This window comes from Cyrtonyx montezumae, unplaced genomic scaffold (assembly GCF_038088225.1).
Source record: "Cyrtonyx montezumae isolate F1298 unplaced genomic scaffold, pur_monq_1.0 scaffold_3, whole genome shotgun sequence".
In the NCBI taxonomy this organism is placed as follows: Eukaryota; Metazoa; Chordata; class Aves; order Galliformes; family Odontophoridae; genus Cyrtonyx; species Cyrtonyx montezumae.
In genome coordinates this window covers 10773370-10794283 of record NW_027072034.1, presented here as the reverse complement: position 1 = coordinate 10794283, position 20914 = coordinate 10773370, and the positions used below count along the sequence as shown (strand labels likewise).

The 20914-nt window shown below is 34.6% G+C and overlaps 1 protein-coding gene across 2 annotated transcripts in view; it reads left to right on the top strand.

Moving 5' to 3' along the window:
• KLHL1 (kelch like family member 1) overlaps positions 1-20914 on the top strand; it is a 178307-nt gene that overhangs the window by 105196 nt on the left and 52197 nt on the right. For both annotated transcript variants that reach the window (XM_065744026.1, XM_065744025.1), the window contains one exon: positions 10294-10506. In XM_065744026.1, coding sequence (XP_065600098.1) covers positions 10294-10506 — 213 coding nt within the window. The remainder of the gene's footprint in view (positions 1-10293; positions 10507-20914) is intronic.

The following is a 20914-nucleotide window of genomic DNA, read 5'->3' as shown; positions in this document are numbered from 1 at the left end:
AGAGAGGTTTTGCCTAACAAGGAGCTCACTGTACCAGAGAGAACAGATTTCTTAGCTTATTAGGAAGCATACAGTCCCCTGAAACTTGGTGGTAATGAATAAAAGACTTTTCTCGCAGGAGCTATGTAGAATGTGTTGCAGCACAGGAGTGTGCTGCAGTTCAGTCAACAGGTGGTATTTGATGTGTTTACAAATGTATGGAACTTAATTAACTTAATTAGCAGCATTCTCCCACTAAAATATCAGGCATCTCATGAATTCGTACAGGCAGTCTTCATATGCACCTTTTAAAATTCAGATTGACAATTATCTTGCATTACTCAGAGTGGTATTAGCTGCTAAGTCTAAGCTTGCTATCCAAAATTCTTCTATCATCAGTAGAGAAACAGAAACTTCTCCAGTGGACATTTATTCTTCTCTAAGACATTTGACTTCAATTTCAGGGCAGCAATTCGTACTTGGTGATTAAAAATGATTATTTTTTAATGTTTAAAAAATAAATTGAAATTTCTCACTCACAGATGCCCATTTTTTATTAAAATTACTCCATATTAATCTAGTTGTTTCTATTCTCACATAGTAAATTTTTGGAACATTCAACTCGTCTTGCTTGGGCAGAATGGCTTGAAGAAAGAAGAGAGGAAAAGGACCTGGGGGTGTTGGTTGATGCTCGGCTCAACATGAGCCGGCAGTGTGCCCAGGTGGCCAAGAAGGCCAACAGCATCCTGGCCTGTATTAGAACTAGTGTAGCCAGCAGGAGCAGGGAGGTGATCATCCCCCTGTACTCAGCTCTGGTACGGCCGCACCTCGAGTACTGTGTTCAGTTTTGGGCCCCTCACTACAAGAAGGACATTGAGGCCCTGGAGCGTGTTCAGAGAAGGGCAACAAAACTGGTGAGGGGCCTGGAGCACAAGTCTTATGAGGAGCGGCTGAGGGAGCTGGGATTGTTTAGTCTGGAGAAGAGGAGGCTCAGAGGAGACCGCATTGCACTCTACCACTTCCTGAAGGGAGGTTGTGGTGAGGAGGGGGTGGGCCTCTTCTCCCTGATAAATAACGATAGGACGAGAGGGAATAGCCACAAGTTGCGCCGGGGAAGATTTAGATTAGACCTGAGGAAACATTTTTTCTCTGAAAGAGTGGTCAGGCACTGGAATGGCCTGCCTAGGGAGGTGGTTGAGGCACCATCCCTAGCGCTGTTCAAGAAGCGTTTAGATGAGGTGCTAAGGGATTTGATTTAGTAGTTCAGTGGGTAGGGATAGTGATAGGAGGATGGTTGGACTAGATGATCTTGTAGGTCCTTTCCAACCTAATGTATCTATGAATCTATGAATAGTCGTGAAATCTTCCAAGATATTTATTTGTCCAGGTTTCTTTTTCTTATTCCTTTGATAAAAAAACTGTCAATTGAAAAAATGGTTCACTTTTTTCTAAGAAAAATACAGATAATTTTGTACTGCTTCTTTTTAGGAAAAAACAAAAACAGTCATAAGTGAAACAGTATCTTCTAAAGTACTATCTTACAGAAAGAAGTATTCAGATGCTAGTATCTAAGCTGCATGTTCAGCCTTAATTTAGAATCCTGGCACAGATGCAACATGATTCAGTATTCAATTGCACTGTATTTTGTGGAATCTCTTTTATTTTTTCCCTTTAAACACACAAAACAGGGAAAAATGGTGTAGCAAATCTAATTCTTGGTAATAACTCTTGCTTTGTCTTGACTGTGATTGAATCTTCACATGAGAAAACGTGGGAAATCTAAGAGCTTATATTTTCTTATATTTGGAGTGTTCATAGTGCCTTAAGCAATGTTTAAGCAAATGAAACTGGATTAATTTTGAAAGTAGTAGCCTTTTTTTAACCTTAAATTGTGTTTCTTTTCCTGATCTGTATAGTAGAGGTAATAAAGATAATCCCTGAGATTAAGTCTGAAGATAACTAAGAATTGGTGAATCATACATGTCTGAATACTATTCTGAACCGCAGAAAAGTCATTAGATGAATCATTTATTTTGTTACTAATACGTTATTAGGATTCAGAAAATGTTGTTTGGATAAATATGATTCCCAATAGGCCAAATAATATTAAATAAAAATCTATGTTGGTTTACAGTAGTAGATGGTTGTTGTTTAAAATGTTACATTCTTTTAAAATGTTAGGACATTGTTTACTGATCTTTATCTGTAGGTAGCATTGAATTTAGGTTCTTTCGCTGGTGAGTTTTTTAATTGAATTTAGTGAGAATACATAGCTATAGTGCCGCAGTGTGCACGTGCGTCACATGTAGAAAAGATTGAATTATGCAATTCATTTAACTAATTAAAGAAAATATAGTAGTATTTAATTTTGTGTGTGTGTGTGTGTGTTATTTAAGCATGTACGTAAAAGCTTTAAATACCAAGGTGCATACACTATGCTTAGGGTACTACTGATTTTCTTCATATGGCTTTGGTGCAGTCTTAGAGTTTGATAGAAGCAGATGTGAAAGCACAATTAATGTCAGTCTCCAAGATCCTCACTGAACACTCTTAATGAATCTAGTGGCTTCCAAATCCTCATTTATAGACAAATCTGAGCTCTGTATTTCTTTCAAGGAGTATACTCTTAGCTATAGTAAATAGAAGTCTCAGGAAAGACTCAAGTAGTGGCAAAGTATCAGACACAAATCTGTACTTAGCAAGATCCAAGTATGTTTCCACTCTATTTAGACTGCTTCATACATGTAGAAATTCTAAGCACCACACGCAGGCTTCTGGAATGTACTCCAGAACCTATATATTTTATAAGTTGCCAAAACATCTAAGTCCTCTTTAAAGTTTTCAGTGTTCAGCAGAAAACATCATTCGTAGAAACAAAGACATTAACTTCCACTGCTGCATATAAACAGGCAGTTCTATGAAGACAGACCATTACTCCATTTTCATTAGTTGGTTAAACAGCAATTTCTTATTTGTTATTGTGATTTAATATTTATTCAGCACATGTATTTGTTTTATGAGAGAGCAGATTATAGATTCATTCCTTTCTTTTATAATAGAAAAATTGTAAACAGTCATGCATTTTAGGTTGTCATCAACTGTATTTAAAGAAAGTATATTCATTTTGCTCAGAACAAAAAATGTCCTTTTCCTTTATATGACTCTATAGATTGTATTCTAAATAAATACAAATATTAGCCAGTATTTAGGATGCAGTAAGTCTGCATCAACAGCTTTGAATATTTTATTACTGTCTTGTTTCCTGTGTATAACAATGCTATCCACTTAATTATGCAAATTATATCTAACTGTCTTCTAGCATGCTGTGATCAGAGATACCTACAGTGGGAAAGAGTATTATAGCTTCATTCAACTAATGCATGCAAGAAACTAGTACTATTTTGGGGGTGAGAATTTTTTTATTATTTCTATTTTATTTCAATTCACCCGTTATTTAGTTAATTATGTAACTTTATGTATTTTTGTAAAGGTAATAATAAAAATGTGAATGAAAGTGAGTGTATCTTTCTGAGCTTTCTCTGAGATGCTTCATTCAATGCTCTTGATATCTGATTTTCTTACATCCTGCAGTAGAATTCTGTTGTCTTTGTACTTGCAATGAGTTGTCTAGACAAGGCTGCTTGCCTAGTTAGTCTGTTAAAAAATACGATCTTTTATAAAAAGACTACTGCAAAGACATATTAACAATGAAAAGGTTTTTCATCCATTTAATTACATTAAATTGAGGTCCTGTTAATTCTGACATATTATTTTCTAATTCTGATAACTGATCTTCACAAATGTGGAGGTTTCACAGGAGTAATTCTGGCATAAGAACTGGTGTTCGTGTACACTGATATACAAAACTACATTTACAGGGAATATCACTGTTTCTGGGAGAGTGTGGCGAGATAGGGCCATGTTCAGAATTGATCCAGGTTTCTCAGCCTTTACTCATGAAGGAGGTGTTTCGTGCTCTATATCTTTATAGCCCTCCAGTGGACTCTTTCAAGGAGATACCAGTCTTTTTTCGTACTAGGGAGCCCAGAACTGGACACAGTACTCCAGGTGAGGCTTCACCAGGGCAGAGTAGAGTGGGAGGATCACCTCCCTTGACCTGCTGGCAGTGCTCTTTTTAATGCACCCCAGGATCCCATTGGCCTTCTTGTCCACCAGGGCACACTGCTGGCTCATGGCCAGCCTGTCATCCACCAGGATACCCAGGTCCCTCTCCTCAGAGTTCCTCTCCAGCAGGTCATCCCCCAGCCTGTACTGGTGCATGCGGTTATTCCTCCCTAGGTGCAAGACTCTACACTTGCTCTTGTTGAAGCTCATTTGGTTCCTCTCTGCCCAACTCTCCAGCCAGAGAAACTGCATCTTGACAAACTACTCAAGATTCAAATACAACGGTTATTTTACACTGTAATATATATCACTATTTTAGTGAAAAAGATATGGAGATCACCATGGCTGCATTTTAATGTTTTGGCTGAGGTGTCAGTTCATCCAGAGTTATAGTATTTATTAACCATTTATGAAGCTAGAAGCTTTTTTTAACAGATATGACTGTATATTCATTCAGCCTTTGCTCTGTGCTTTATTCCATCACATTTCACGGGCTAAATAGTGTTAGGTTTGGTCAGTGAATGATTATGAAATTAATAGTGAATTTGTAAGTGCTATGACAAAAAAAATCTCAATATTAAGGATTATGTATCCTGTTTGACTGCTGAATATTCTGATGGTGCATTATAGGATACAGCATTGTGAATGGACTGTAAAAGCAAGGCCAGAACCACTCAAATCCTTACAGCTATTAAAGACCCGAGAGATTACTCAAAGTGTTAGCTTTCTTCTTTTCAGTTTTTGTGCTAATGGGCTCGTTAATCAGAGAAAAGTTCATAATAAGAATGAGTATGTATGAGTGGAAGGCAGACAAGTTCAAATGGGAAATTAGACACACATTTTTATGTTGAGGATGATTACTTCTGAAAGCTACTGCAGAAGTGGCAAATTATCCATTTCCAGATGTCTTTGAGATTATGCCTTTATAAGGAAGCAATCTTCAGTGAAACAAATGTTATTAGGTTCAACAGAAGGGTAACTGAGTTAAAACTGAGAAGGAAACGAAGCCAGTTCCCTTCTGTAATAAGAAAATATATAATGTAATCCCTTTTGCATCCTGTATTCTTATACTGGCCATAAGAGACTTGTTCCCTGCCTGCCCCACTAGAAGTCCGTTCTAGAACTTTATCCTATAAAAACAAATAATATTTTATTTATGACTTTCAGATTTATTTTAATCAGTTTGGCTACTTGTAAGGCTTGCTGTTCTTTACTTTTTTATTCCCGTAGTCACAGTAAACAGTACAGATGCTCCACTAAGACAACAAAGAAACAAAGCACACGTGAAGTAGAAACACAAAAACAAAAACAAAACACACTACACAAAAACACCAAAAAGAGGTTAACTTGACCTACATGTTGAAGTGCTCATACGCAACCTGGACTGTGATGTGGCTCAAAGAACAGATTACACAGACTGACCTGTGACAGAATATTCCTGTTCTTCATATCTAAGGATTCCACATAATGAGTAGAGTAAACTAGGACAACTGGCTGGAAGAATTATGTACTGGTTTTATTAAGCCACAAGTTTTAACTTCTAGCATGCTCCTCATTTATGCATGGCAAGTTACAATAAACCTTGAGACATGCTTGTAACCTTTGCTGAGCAACCCAAAGCTTGACAGGGCTGGTTTTGTTACTTTTGTCTTTCTTAATCCTAATTTTTTCTGTCTTAATCCTATTTTCTTGTCTGAAATTCCAGCTCTTCACCATAGTCATGTGTGCTCCAATATTGTGTGCTGCCATAATTGATTTGGTCAATATGGGCTGGTTTGTCCATGATGTTCTTGATACACAGTATGTATGCATATATCCCATCCTGAATTTTAATCTATCCATGGATACTGTGTAAGACAAATCTCTTGGTTGAGATCCAGTATTTGGCTAAGGAACCAGACTATAGAGATATTGAAAATTACTAGTTCTTCATCTAATGAAAGTTTGGGATCTTAAAAAGGACATTTGCATTATGAAAGATGATACACAATAGGGCAGTCTTAGCAAAAGAAGCAAGGTCTTAGTAATGTTGAAAAATTGAGAATATAGACTTGTATGAAACAATTGATACAGAAAGCCATGAATAAAAAGAGGTTGGACTGAGTTCAGTAGCACAGGAGCAGTAATTCCAGGCCAAAATGAAAATTACTCACAGATTTGTTGCCTTCCAGAAATTATACTATGTGATTTAATTTAGAAATAAGGTGTGATGTTTTTTATACATTTAAGTATTTTAATGAAAATGCAGGATTTAAACTGAGTGTGGTATGGTTTAAAACACTCATTCACACTGGCTACTTACTACTTAATTGAAAGACTAGTGCATGAATACCTATTTTTCAGCACTATTTAATCATTTTTCATTTACATATTGAAAAGGTCACAGTATCAAATCAACCAAACATAAAACTTGCAAAATTCATCTAAAGCCGAAAGTCTTCCTAAGCATTTTGCTGCCACAGCAACTCTGATGTTGTACCAGATTCTAACTAACACACGACATTCTTTTGACCATCAAGGTCAAATGATATAGAAGTTTCTTAAAGCTATACAAGCTGATTGCTGAAATCAATGACATGTATAAAAAATAACTAACATTCAAAAATATCATGTGAAATAATGATTGTTATACGTTTTGATTAAAAAAAATCATTTGTATCAATAACTTCGTTGTAAGTATATAAATAATAGAATTTATTTTTATTAAATTCTGCTTGGTAATAGTTTAATTTCCTTAGAACAGTTATGTTCCTATGATACATAATCTTTTAGACTGAGCTACACAGATGCTTACTTATCTACCTTCAAATAAAGATATATTTTGTTTACATGACTTTACTCAACTAACACTTCATGGTCATTTAATTCTAATTCTCTATGCTGCTGTAAAGATTTAAAAGTGAAACAGCTCTGCCTTGGAAATGCTTTGACCCTACAGCAATAGTTATTACATGATCATTTTGAGAAAGTGGAAGGTCAAACAAATGAGACATAACTTTCACTGAGTGGGTTCAGAGACTTTCATACTATCTACTATTAGTTACCTTTTCTAATTTAAAACAAATTCAATACTTAATTAAAACATAACAATTCTTGCTTAAGTGAAAGGCTATGTGAATAACCCATGCAGGAGAAGCATTAGTCACATCCCAGTTACCCTTATGAGACATATGAGACCCTGAAGATCAGATCTACCAAGCTCCTTAAGTATTAGAATCAAAAATTATAGATTCTGAAAACTCATACACTGCTGTCTGATAACCTTGGATGTGCTTAAATAGTGAGAACCATTATTCACAAAGCATTCCTAAATGCATTTCACTAGAGCGTAGTTCAGTGACTATATTTAACCCTAATTTCTGGAGAATTAAAACAAAGATATTTCAATTATCCTAAAAACATAACCAGTGGATCACAGATGTCTTTTGTATCCTGCTCCCTAAGGTGAAAATATGAAGGTCAGTTTCATTTTAGAAGAGAGGCAGATCTTTTTTTCAGTAATGAAAACTATAATAAACTGTTTATGTTTTGGTAGAACAGCAACCCATTGACATATTTCTACTGCAAATGAAATGAAATTCAAGAAATTAAAATGTGATGTAGAAGTTTTATACAGTCAAAAGTTAATTGAAGAAATCCTTAATACTTAAAGAAGGGAGGTTTTTGAACTCTGAAGATCAATAAACTGATGTTTTATATATGTAAAATATGTATGAATAGATCATATAAATTCATATGTGTATGTACACACATATACAGCAGTTGCAGTTCACTAAAAATTTTAAAAGCAACAGTTTATACTAAACTTAGCCATGACTTACATGAAACTACTGGAAATTCAAATGTTGAGAAGAAATATTTGGGCTTAGCAAGCTCATGTTTTGTCCGGATACTGTTGGATGTTGCTTTCAGTCAATAGTAAATCAGTAGAGAGGCTGGAATATGTTCTTTTAAAGTATATCTGCAAATGAAAACACAATTTAAAATTATAAGAAATCTTAATCAAAATGATAATAACATTAGTCAGCGTCCCTTCTCTAAAAGTTATTTAAAATTAATTAAGTTCTCTGAGTTCATAAAATGTATTCTACCGTCATAATGTCTTTCAATAATATTAGGACTTTGGATTAATATGCTATTGCAAAGTTTCATGTTGGTTCCTAGTAACACATTGAGTTATGTTTTCTTCATAATGGAATTTAATGTCATTTTAACCAGCCTTAATTAAACTTTGCCTTATAAATCATTTTATTGAGAAGCGCAATGAAATTTTCTGAGTCTTATGGCTTTTTAATTAAAATGAATTAAGCCAACTTGTGGGTAAGTGCCCGCAAACTATTTCCCTTACCGTATTTCTGGGCTCCATACAAGATTCTAGGCACACAGTTTAAACATACTACGTTTGGAGTCAGTGGATGAAAAACAAAGGCCAGAAAAATATATATTCTGGAACCTTTTGGTATTTACTCAAGCAATTTTAAAAATAAGTTCTGACAAACGTACATATGATGTTTTTTTTCTGTTTCCATGTGAGCAATTGTGAGACCCAAGCATTTGTGGGACCCACCTATAAAGGACCAATGAAAAACACTTACTGACTTCTGGTCAACCCTTCCCTCCTCTTGTGGGCAGGACGTGACACCACCTGCCACAAACTACAATATTCCAGTGTGGTCACCGTTGTTTTCAACAGCATTCAGTTCCATCATAATTACTTATCTCTATCTACTATCTTATACAGCATATATAATTAGTCATTAATGCATTTATTTAAGCAGAAATTTTCAAAATGTATTATGTTGAAGAATTAAAGTAATAATTTCTCTGTATCATAGGGAAAAAAACAGGGCTGAATGTGACCTACTGCAGTCAGAGTCTGATGTTTTAAGTCTTGACCCGTTTTTCTGGGTATCAGATATATTGTCTCAATATTACTGTGTTATAGTTACATTCCTGATGACCAATCAGTCTTTCGCCTGGCCAAAATCCAAACAAGGAAATATAGTATTGATTTGAATTTTGACATGCTAAAATTTTATCTCAGTGGATGTAGCAGTGAAATTATCCACTTCCCTGAGATTTGATGCTCTTCCCCTTTAATTCTTGACTGATCTTTTATAATTCATTATTTTCACTAAGTCCATCTACAATAACATCATGAAAATCACAACTTTATCAGATCTTGTAACTCAGTTTTCCCTCAAACACTTTCCATATTTTGTATTTTATAACAAAACTAGATTTTTTCAAGAGGAAAAAATCCAGTCTGTCCCTACTTCTTACAAGACAAGAAAATGAGAACATATTCACAATTTCTGCACAGAAACTGTCAGCGGTTTGCGGGGCAGTTTGACCCGGTACCGTGACAATTGAGGCAGGGGACCCATGGGCCCACACCCCAGGGAAGGGGAGGGGGGAAAGGGAAAAAGGAGAAGGGAGGTGGGCCTAGGAACAAAACAGTGGCAACGATCTGAGGAGGAAAGCTGATCTACTAAATAAGATATCAGAAAGCAAAAAAAACCACAATATAATACAATATAATTGGAATTGAGGCAAATAAAATGAGCAAGAGAGAGTGTCCGATAAACCGAAGGCCTTACGCTAACGCTGAAGGCGGACGGCTGCAACAAACACCCACTGCCGAGCTCAATCCTGAAGGGAAGAGGGACAGTCCCGTGACCACAGACAGTTTTTATCTTTCCCTCTGAGCACAAACACATAAAAATGCAAAGCATTGCACAGTCCTCTGGGGAATGGAGTTCTTCTTCTCTTCTGAGTCAGGTACACCCAGATACAACAAAAATCATAAAACCATAACAGAAACCAACTTTTTTAAGAAATATAGTGAAAAACCTGGAGCTTGTGCATGTAAGAATTAAAAATATATATGCTCAATTACAATTAAGTTCATACAAATTTTAAGTATATAGATCTGCTCTAGTCTTTCTGTCTAACCAGATTCTGACAGATTTTTATTATATTTTTACCTTACAATCTTCCTTTCATTTTTTAAAATATATTCATCTATGATTTAGAAATATATCAGTTTAATTATTATAATCTGTGTTTTTTTTTCTTATGATCTGTAAGAAAGATGAATAATGACTAATCCTATGGATTTGTTAGCTTTAACAACTGCTTTTATTTTCTTCCAGTGTTGCTAAATCTGTAATGCTTTGCTCTTCTCAGGAGAATATAATGGAAGTTATAAGAAATCAAGAATTTTTACTTCTACCAGCTGAAGAACTCCATAAACTTCTTGCTAGTGATGATGTGAATGTTCCCGATGAAGAGACCATTTTCCATGCCTTAATGATGTGGGTGAAGTATGATATGCAGAGGCGATGCAGTGACCTAAGTATGCTGCTTGCATATATAAGATTACCACTTCTTCCACCTCAGGTAATTTTATTTTATTTTAATAATAATATAATAACTGTTATTGTGAAAACTCTCATCACGTTATAATCTGAAACTGTGAATATTGTGGGTGTTTAAAAGCAATATTTTCCAGAATTTGACAAAAAGAACGACAGCCCTTCATTTAGGATGACTTCAATAAATTAGAAAATTTGGCCAATAGATATCCATCATATGCAGAGTTGTGAACCTGGAAAGCAGTAAGCACTTATCTTATGACATACTAAGAAAGGCAGAAAAAAAATTGTTCTTAAAACAGAAAAATAGCTTGTGTTTATGACAGATGCTGAGTATGAACAAACAATGCAAATTAGGAGAACTGTGTATTGGGCTACATCAGGAAAAACTGGAACAATAACAGGAGATTATTACTGGTGGTTAATCATTCGGAAAGCAATTCAGCACTTGAGCAAATTTTTCAGAGGCTGGGCTGTCCTCTTCCTTTGAGGCTTTCCTGAATTGGTTAGACAAAAGAAAACAACACTCTGGATCATCAGAAGCTGTGTTGATGTTAGCCCTGATTTGATAAAGAGATTGGAATAGATGAACTTAGGAGGTCTCTGCCTATGAACACTTCTCCTCCTGTGAACGTATCTATGATGGTTATGCATTCTTCAGTTGTCTCTCGTTTATCTTATTATTATTATTATTATTATTTAAGACAAATAACTTTTTTTTTTGGTTTAGTACCTCCTAATGATTATTCTCTTATTTGCTTGTTTGTGGGGTTTGGTTGGCATGGCGTTAACTTGCTTTGTAGCAAGTAGCCTGAATAGAGCTTCACTTTGCATTTGTGTCTAAGTGTTGCCAGCACACTAATGTTTTAGCTATTGCTGAGCAGTGCTTACCCAGGGTCAAGACTTTCTCTTCCTTCTTTGGTGAAGGATCTGGAGTACAAGTCTTATGAGGAGCAGCTGAGGAAACTGGGATTGTTTAGTGTGAAAGAGGCTCAGGGCACATATTGTTGCTCTCTATAACTACCTGAAAGAAGGTTGTGGCAAAGGAGTGGTCAGCCTCTTCCAGGTAACTAGCAATAGCATGAGAGGGAGTGGCCTCAATTGCCAAAAAAAACTTCTCCGAAAGAGTGGTCAGCCACTGGAACAGAATGCCCAGGAAACACCTTGAGGTGTTAAAGAAACATGTATATGTAGTACCTAGGGACATGGTTTAGAGGGAAACATTGTCGGTAGGATGACAGTTGGACTGGGTGATCCTAGATGTGTCTTTTCCAACTTTAATGATTCTTTCATTCTATGATTCCCCACTCCTCAATCCCTGCAAAAGCCAGTAGATTAGCTGTGGACAAGAGGTTAGGAGGGAACACAGGCAGGACAGCTGACACAGACTTGCCAAGGGGATATTCCATACCATACCATTCCATATTCAGCAAGAAAAAGGATGAAAAAGAGAGGGTTGTCTGTGGTGTTCTCGTAACCAGCTGTTATGAATACTGTGGCCCTGCTTTTTAGGAAGCATCTGGACATCTGCCTGCTGATGAGAATCTGTGAATGAATTCCTCTTTCTGCCTAAAAAACACACACAGCTTTTGTTTTTCCTATTAGACTGTCATATCAATACATCAGACTTCTTGCATCCTTCTGTTTGATCTCTGTCCCACGAGAGTAGTGAGAGGACGTGTGTGTTTGCCTACTGACCAGAGTCCCATCACAGCCCTTCTTGGAAACCTACACTAGGAATCAAAAAAAACTTTCACTGGCTCATCTTAGTTTGCAGCATGCCAGTGCTCAGCAATGGGACTTTTCTGAGCCTTTTCTCCATATCTGTTAATAAAATAAAAGCCATAAGCATTAAGCTGCTGCAAGAGGTTCTGTAGAGATATATCAAAAGCTCTTGATGTTCATAGACAGAGAAGTATATGGATTCCAAGGTCTTCTGATTGCATTGAGTAAATAACTGGACCTCCATAGAACAATCAGTATCATTCTTAATACCCTTTCCATGGAAGTTGGGAATTCATCTTGTAATAAACAAACTGAAATAGAGAATGAGAAGTGTTGGATATATTTCCTCAAATATACTCAAATAGATTTTCCTTCAGATTATTATATTTCTATTAATATGGAATATATCTGATTAGATGATTTAATCAACCATATCTTTCTGGAGTCTCTGTAGACATAGGATGCATCAGATCAGAGTCAAATAAAGAGAAAATATTTAAATACCTCCAGGTCCTCATGTAATCCCACTGATGCTTCTTAATGTTTTCTCTACAGCTGCTCTGCTATTTTTGGTACCCATCAATGGAAAGAGTAAGCATAGCATATGATTCTCTGATATGCCTAAGTAGTTATTCTGTTTCAGTTAATGTTTGAAGAATATAGGAAGGAAGATTAATGTAGACTTAAGAGTGGCACTTTGTTACATAACCAGATACTGTTCTTGCCACATGTACAGTGTGAGTAAATAAATAAATACATACACACTCAGAGTTATCAGGGAAAAAGCAGGAAAAGCATGCTAGGAAGGAGATGATTAAAACAAGAACTATTATAAGTCATTATGCTAAGATTTACAGGCACTGTTTCATAGAGGGATTGTGAGTTTTTCTTTATTTTGTTTTTCTTTGGTTGTTTTACATTCTTCAACATAAAATGAGGTATGTAAAGTAAAAACAAAAGTATCAGCAAGATTTCAAAATAATTCTATGCTTAGAAGCTCCTAAATCATCTAGACATCATGTACTTTGCTTACCTCTGCATTGCTAATTGCACATTAACATGTTGTCCCTGAATTACCAAGCTGAGTGAATATCCTGGATACCTTAAATAATCCAAGGCGTAACTATCTTATGTTTAACAATTGAATTAAATCCTAGATTTCCTCTGCTTCTCATAGATTCATCACAAATATAAGCATGTATCGGTATCACACATTAATGATAAGCACCTGTAAACTTCTAATACAGTTGTATTAACCTCAAACTAAATTTCATTATGAATCTTTGAGAAAACTTTTCATAAAACCTCTGTGTTTAGATTCAAGTCAATTTTTTTGAGATAGCTTGTTTTTTTTCTGAACAGAAAGGTGATCTGATTTCTGATCAGAAGGTGGGTGACCAGTGATGAGAGTACATGAAAAAATTAACAGCCTCAAAACTGTTTAAAAAAATAATTTTTTAATTATATGATTCTTCAAGTTATTTTTTTTATTTAATCTAAAAACTACATATGCTTGTCTATCACTGAGTATTGCATCATATAAATCTTTGCAGTGACACTAAAAAGTATTTCAAAATTCTTTCCAGATTGAAGTTAAGATATAGCAAAGTTTTAACAGAAATTATTGAGAACAAGGTGGAAATTTATTACCATGAGGTTAAATTTCCCCCATAGTGGTTTATACTTAAGTATAAATCAAATAAAGCATTCTGTCAGATTCATTGCACTGAATATTAACTGGAAAGCTCTTTGGAGGGAAGTAGGGTCAAAATTAAAAACTAATCATTAGACCTTTGAGAAAACAGATTTAGGTTCCTTACCTCTAAATTCACTAAAAATGATGAAGTCATAGACTGCAAAGATTATTAACAGATTGAAAAGATTGCCATAAAATCCTCCTAAAATGAAAGCTTAAATTTATAGCCTGTGTTTTATGATACCTCATTTCACTCTAAAGCTTCTGTAATTATACTGGCAATGTGGTCAGACTTGAGTAATAGGATATCAAAATAATTCAGAATTCAGACAGAGTTCTCATCTTTTTCTGTCCCTTTCCCAATAGAGAGTGGTTTCTTCTGTGCTTGTGTCTCTCACTCCCTGACTGAAGCTGTAACTAGAAACATCGTTCAGCATTGCAGCAGCATCTTTGAGCTGCCTAACCCTATATGCTCTGCTAGTGCTGATGTAACCCCGTTTCCTTATGTATGAGACAATTGTTTCTGCTCAGTGTCTGTGCACATTATTATAAACCTGTTAATGTCGAGGTAACTCAATGAGCCAAGAATATGTGTGGCTTCTACTGGGCAAAATGTTGTTTTTATGGCTTTTCTCAAGAGTAAGAGCAATTGCTAATGATTGTTGGGTTGCCAGAGGAGTTTACAAAGAAGATCTTGGAATTAACACAGTAGTAGATGTCTAGATTGGCATGACTAGTGAAGAATGAGGATGTTAAGCATATGTTCTAGTGGTTCTCAGCAAAGGAATGCATGATTAAAAGAGTATAAACATTTACTTGTAGAAATAGTTAAAGATAACTCCACAAGCATAATGTGGTTATAATGGATGTTTTCATGATGGCTTGTAGATCATTGGTTAACCATGAAAGCTAAAAAGTAGCATAAATATTATTGCCTTTATGTCTGTGACACTTTAAATAATACCATATTCACAGGCTTGCAGATCATCATAGTAGGATAATGCATAATCTTTGAGTATTATATACAAGGTGGCTCAGACCCGATGAAACTAATGTAGGCATCAAAATTAGATTTCATGCCCAGGGACAGAAACAATCCTGACTTTCTAATATGAAGTACTCAAATACCCTGTAAATTCACTGGGGAGGAAGGGAACTGATCCACCTTCCACAGATCTGTGATTCTGTCTTTATTTCTAGAGATGCTTTATGGGAACCTATAGAAAATGCTAAGCCTTTAAGTTCTCTCAGATACTCACATTACATCTGATGGCATGATTTTAAAAGTGTATGTTAATTTGCATATTACACTCAAGCAGAAGCCTTGTAAATCCTAGCTTGGTTAATTGACATTGAGATACAAACTTGTGAATTCCTTGCACAGCTCACATGGCATGTGATAAAAAGGTATTTCTGCCTCCCAATAAAAAACTCAGTTAACAGTTAACCATCAGTATACTGAGATTCATCTAGTTCAAAATTTTTCAATTGTTTTGGGCTAGATAAAGAAATTGCAGGGCTCTTTACTTTCTAAAAATCGAGGGTATCAATGTCCAAAAATTGAGGGTGTCACTGCATATCAAACATTCCACCTTTTTTCATTTCCATAAACAGCTCCAGCACTGCCAAAGTTCAGCTGACACAGATTCACATCGAGCAAGCGACATTTTTTTTTTTGCTTGTGGTTTGTTAGGAGTCGTTCTCACCTACTGCTCTGCTGTAAATGCAAGATATTAGTGTATATTCTATCATTCCCTACAAAATTCTGTGAATTCTTTCAATCGTTTCTAAGTAAAATGTATGCCAGGAGATTATAACTTCTATCTGAAAGGACTAAGTATTACTTGGTTTTATATTCAATCATACCAGTAGGTTTCTTCATATCAGCTAGTCTCCTAACTGTAAGCAATCATTATCTAGTTCCCAGTGGACAGAAATAAACTTGTGTTAATTTGAGATATGCTGCCATCATGCTGCCTGGTTCCCTGCAGATTTTCTGGAAGGGTTCCTTCATAAATCCAGTGCTATATTTAATGGCCATGTGTGGATTTCCAGACACCATGTGGCATCTGAAATGGTGCTAAATACTTTTTTTTTTTATGAGTGAATAATTAATTCACTCTTTATATAAGATAGGGATTTGAATGTTAATTTCAATCAGGAAAATATAAAAATGAGAATGTGAGAAAGTTTGACAGTAATTTTTATGTCATTTTTTAAGTAAAGGTAATTACACTTAAAAATGAGTATCTTCCCAGTTTTCAAAAGAGTTCAGACTAGCTGCAAGGAGAATCTCCATATTCCTCTATTGGCTTAGCACTGTAGGATAAATTGTCAGTTAGTTTATGACACTCAGTACAGAGGTAACATGTTCTAATTTCTATATGTTTTGTTTATAGATCTTGATATTTTGTAGTAAAGGTAGCATTTTTTTTAAGAGTACATACTCCCAAGGGATCCCATTTGTTCTTTTTGTATGCAGGTATTTAGTCATCCACTTTGGAAATATTTTTATATTTTCTTTTGATGCATTTTAACTGATTTGGATGCTAGGATATTATAATTCACATCTGAAAATTCTGGTATGTTCAGTAAAACCTGTACAAGTAAGTGTAAGAGCAGTGCATCAAAATACAATGGAGTACCTCATAACATTTTCCAGTTTAGGCTCAGGTTTAGTTTTGTCTTTTTTATTGTACAATAGACTGCATTAGAATAGCTTGCATGGATCTCAGTAATGAAAATCAGGAACAGCTTTCAGCAGAGATCCACTGTCAATTTAGGAATCTACTTAATCTGCCAAGACTTGCCAGAGCTTAACACCCACCTGTTCGTAGTAATTTTAAAGAAAACAAATGGGTGCTATGTACTTTTAAAAGTCCATCAGTATATTTTGTTTCTAAATGGATTTGACCACTTTTTGAAATCTCATTTTGAGTACCTTTTTAGATATTTATTTCCCTTAGACCTTTCTCCTTTTTTTTTTTCATATAGGAGCATACAATGCATGATTCCATCCATGCTGCATATAATGAACACTGTTGTTTTGCTCTCCAGTAATGTATTTTGCTCACGAGTGGCAGTAGCAGCAGAAATTAATCAAACCTGTTGACCATCTCTGCACATCCCGGAGCAACTCAATATCTTTCTTGTAGTGAGGGGCCCAAAACTGAACACGGTGCTCCAGCTGTGGACAGACCACTATAACAATATGTAGACTTCTTTGTGGTAAGTTCACATTGCTAGCCCATGCTCAACTTCGTGTTCCAGCTGGGTTTCCTCCAGAAAGTGCTAGTGCCTGAGGTTATTTCTCTCCAGGTGCCAGGACTCCGCTCTTCGCAATGAATTTCACAAGACTCCTGTCAGGCTGTGTCTCTAGTCTGTCACAATCTCTCTGGATAGCAACGTTTACCTCTGGTGTGTCATCCACTTTCCCAGTTTTGTATCAACATCAAAATTGCTGAGGGTATACTATGCCAAATCCTCTGTATCAGGAATTATTTCCATGAATTAGTGTAGAGGTACCTAAGCTAGTTTTGGAATGGCTAGCTTATCAGGCCAGTGGCAGTGTGAGACTGCACTCTAGCAAAGACTAAACTTTTCCTCCGTAAGTCAATTTCTGCTGTTAGTTGGTGGTGTGAATCATTCCTGATTGTGCAGACATAATTCTTTGATAGCAATGAAATCAAGAGTCATTATTTTCTGCAGCAGGAAACAGCTAGTAGTTTTAAAAGCAGAAATCTATATTACTCTGAATGTCAGTTGAAAATCATTGCTTTGAAATGAAGAGGAGGAGAAAAGGGATTGCAAATGTTTGGAATACTATAGTAAGATATAGTAGTAGTAGTAGTAGCCATGATGAGAAGTAAAGAGAAGTCTGAGAGACAGACCTCCCTGTAGTTAAGTAGTTTTTGTACTATACTGCTGTTTCATGCATAATTTCTTCTCCATTAGGTTGAATTTGTGCAATGGAAAAACACACTGGAAAACTTTATTTCTCTCTTGCTTGTTATTCAGTGCATTTGTGAAGTTTAAACTTGAAATATACTACACAGAAAAGGTGCTTAAATTACAGACAATTCAATTTTTATGTGAGATTTTCTTCTCCATTCTTTTTTGCCTTTTAGTAAGTCCTGAAGAATGTGTTTGAAAAAGGAAATACTCTTTAGGGAATATTATTTTGTGCCCTGTTTCTTTGTACTTACACTTTTTGAAATGATGTAAATTCTGGAAGACTAAAGTTAACTGCAGTTGACAGATAATCAAAGTTACAAAAAAGCAACAAAAAACAGTAGACTGCAAATGTAGGCTATTACCTGTTATTGACTCAATGCCATTTGTTGGCATCTGTCATGCTTCCAGCTAATTTTCTCTTCCATTTTTCAGTATGAGGCAAAAAAGAAAAGAGAATTTTATTCATAAGAGCTTCAAATAAAACAATCTACCTGTGAACCAAAAGAGATGAGAGAATAGTCAAAAGATGTAATTAAAGGCAAATGTATTATCATTTATGGCAAAAAGAGTGTTTTCCTAAACTGAATAGCATTTGAATCAGTAACAATACAGGTTGATAAGTACATTGTTCAAATTAGGGTTCATTTCAAAGACGTAATAAGTTGTGCTATTTAGTCTGTCAAAAGTCAGTATGAGTGCCAAAAGGTGTGAACATATTTAAGAATTAAGATAAAAGTGAAGGTTGAACAGTGTTGATATGACATAATGAGGAACCACTCACACAAAATAATATGAAGATTTCAATAAATTGGCTCATTAAATCATAAGCACTGAGGAAGTGTTAATGTTGTGAAAGTAGTTTTAACACCATATTTTAATTACTTATCACAGATGCTAGCAATGAATATTCCGATCCCATTACTCAGTTCATTCAAGAGATGGGAGAAACAATAAGTTTTTTCCTTTTTACATTATATGCAAAGCCTCAGAGAATGTGTGAGATTGTTTGTTTATCTAATATATTCATTTTGGTAACCCAGTATTAGTTTCAAGAAAACAAACTTTAGTTTTGAAGTGGGTGGGGACAGGAAGGACTTGTGATGGCAGTTGAATGGTATGAAGACAATTTAGAATTTCTTCTAAGTATGAAATTATTTTTAAATGTATGGGGAAAAGGTGGGAAGTAAAAATCAATTAAACATTGAACGTATTTACAGGAAGTTACTGACCAAAAATACCAGCTTAGAGTTTAGTGGTTAGAGATTAAAAAAAAATTAGGCTTCTTTCCAAATTCAGTCTAATACTGTTCGCTATTATTGCTATTCTACAGATGACTGCAATATATTATCACTTGCATACCAATACAGATCATAGACTTACACAGAAATGAATGTGTGTTATCTCTAGGCAGTAGATTACAGGCAGATTACTTGTAATAGAAATGCTTAGAAGTATATTTCAAGAGTGATCTGCTCTAGACTTTCTTAAAATCCTCAAGTGTACAGCTTCACTAAGGAGGAAAGTAAATAAACCTGATAGTTGTTTTTTTTTTCTACTAATATTGAATACTTAACACATTGTGAATAATTTAGTACACAAGCAACACAAATTTGTAATTTTGTTTACCAAATATTTGTATTACTACAGAAAAATGCTTAAAAGTCATCTCTGGCCAAAAACAGGTTTACTTAAATCATTAACTAAAGATGAATAAGAATGGAAGAATTTCAGAAAGGTCCAGAATGTTCAGTAAGCTTAAAGAAAATTGTCAAAGAAAAAACCAAAATGTGATAAAGAACATAATAATTCCAAATGTATGTTTTTTCCTTCAAAAAATAGTTGTTCTATAAACAGTTACAGCAAATGAAAAAACAGTAAGTATGAGCTTTATAAAATTCATTTAATTATAGTAATTATAGTGGTTTATTTCCTTGATCATGAAATGCAACATTTGTTACTTACTGATTTTTAAGATGATTTATAATAATATAGATTCAGAATATATTTTAAACCCTGACTGTTTTCACTGATTTAAACTTTCTTAGTGAGATTAACATTCAAATTATCTCTTAAAAATTTTATTTAAGTTTTTAATTATGAGTGATGGCTATTTAATAATTGTAGTCTTATATAAAAGATCTTTTCATATCATTCATCATTTTAATCCTAGAGAAGACATGTACGTATTCATTCAGGTAGAATGCCAAATTAAATGAATTATGACCAAAGGTATTCATACAGAAATAGATCTATTCAGTATGCTGTTAATAATACTAACTCAGTATACTGTTGTTTCTAGCTGTTAGATCAAATTTGACTGCAAAAAATTAAGTTTGACATTAGGGTGTTCTTGGAAAAAGAAATAGCAAAACTATTTAAATCATTTCAGAATTGTCCTGAAAAGCATCCTATCTACTAGATTAATTAACCCATATTAAAAATGAAATGACTACTGTTGATCAGTTGCGTGTTGCAGAGCTGATGTTCAGACTGGTCAAGGTGCATATATTTTAGGAAACTGAGTATTTTTTCAAATTATTAAGGTGATTCAAACAAATGCGAGTAATTAATTCACTGTTTTCTTTATCTAATATGTTCCAAATAAGGAGCTTAAATATTATTAAAAATTAGACTTTATAACAAAAAATGTTGTAGCTCAGATATATTTCCTTCTATAAAAAAGACAGTAGTATTTTATATGGAACTTTAATTCTTTCATGCTTGCAGTGGAGCAGAAACTGCCTAACTAGCATTTCTTAAAATAGGTAAAAGATAAAGTTTTAGTAAGGATTTTTAATTTAATAAAGGTAATATTAAGTTAAATTAATTTTAATTAAGTTGTAATCTGCTGTTATGACAATTTATAACCATTTCTATCAATTGCCTGACATACTTACATATAAACTATTGTATCAACTAAAATAAACTTTCATATCAACTAAAATACTTTCATATATAAACCAATACAATGAGATAAGAATAATTACTTATTTTTCTATCAGTTTTAGACAGATAAAAAGTGTTCTAATAAGCATTATTGTTTAGATTTGCATGTTTC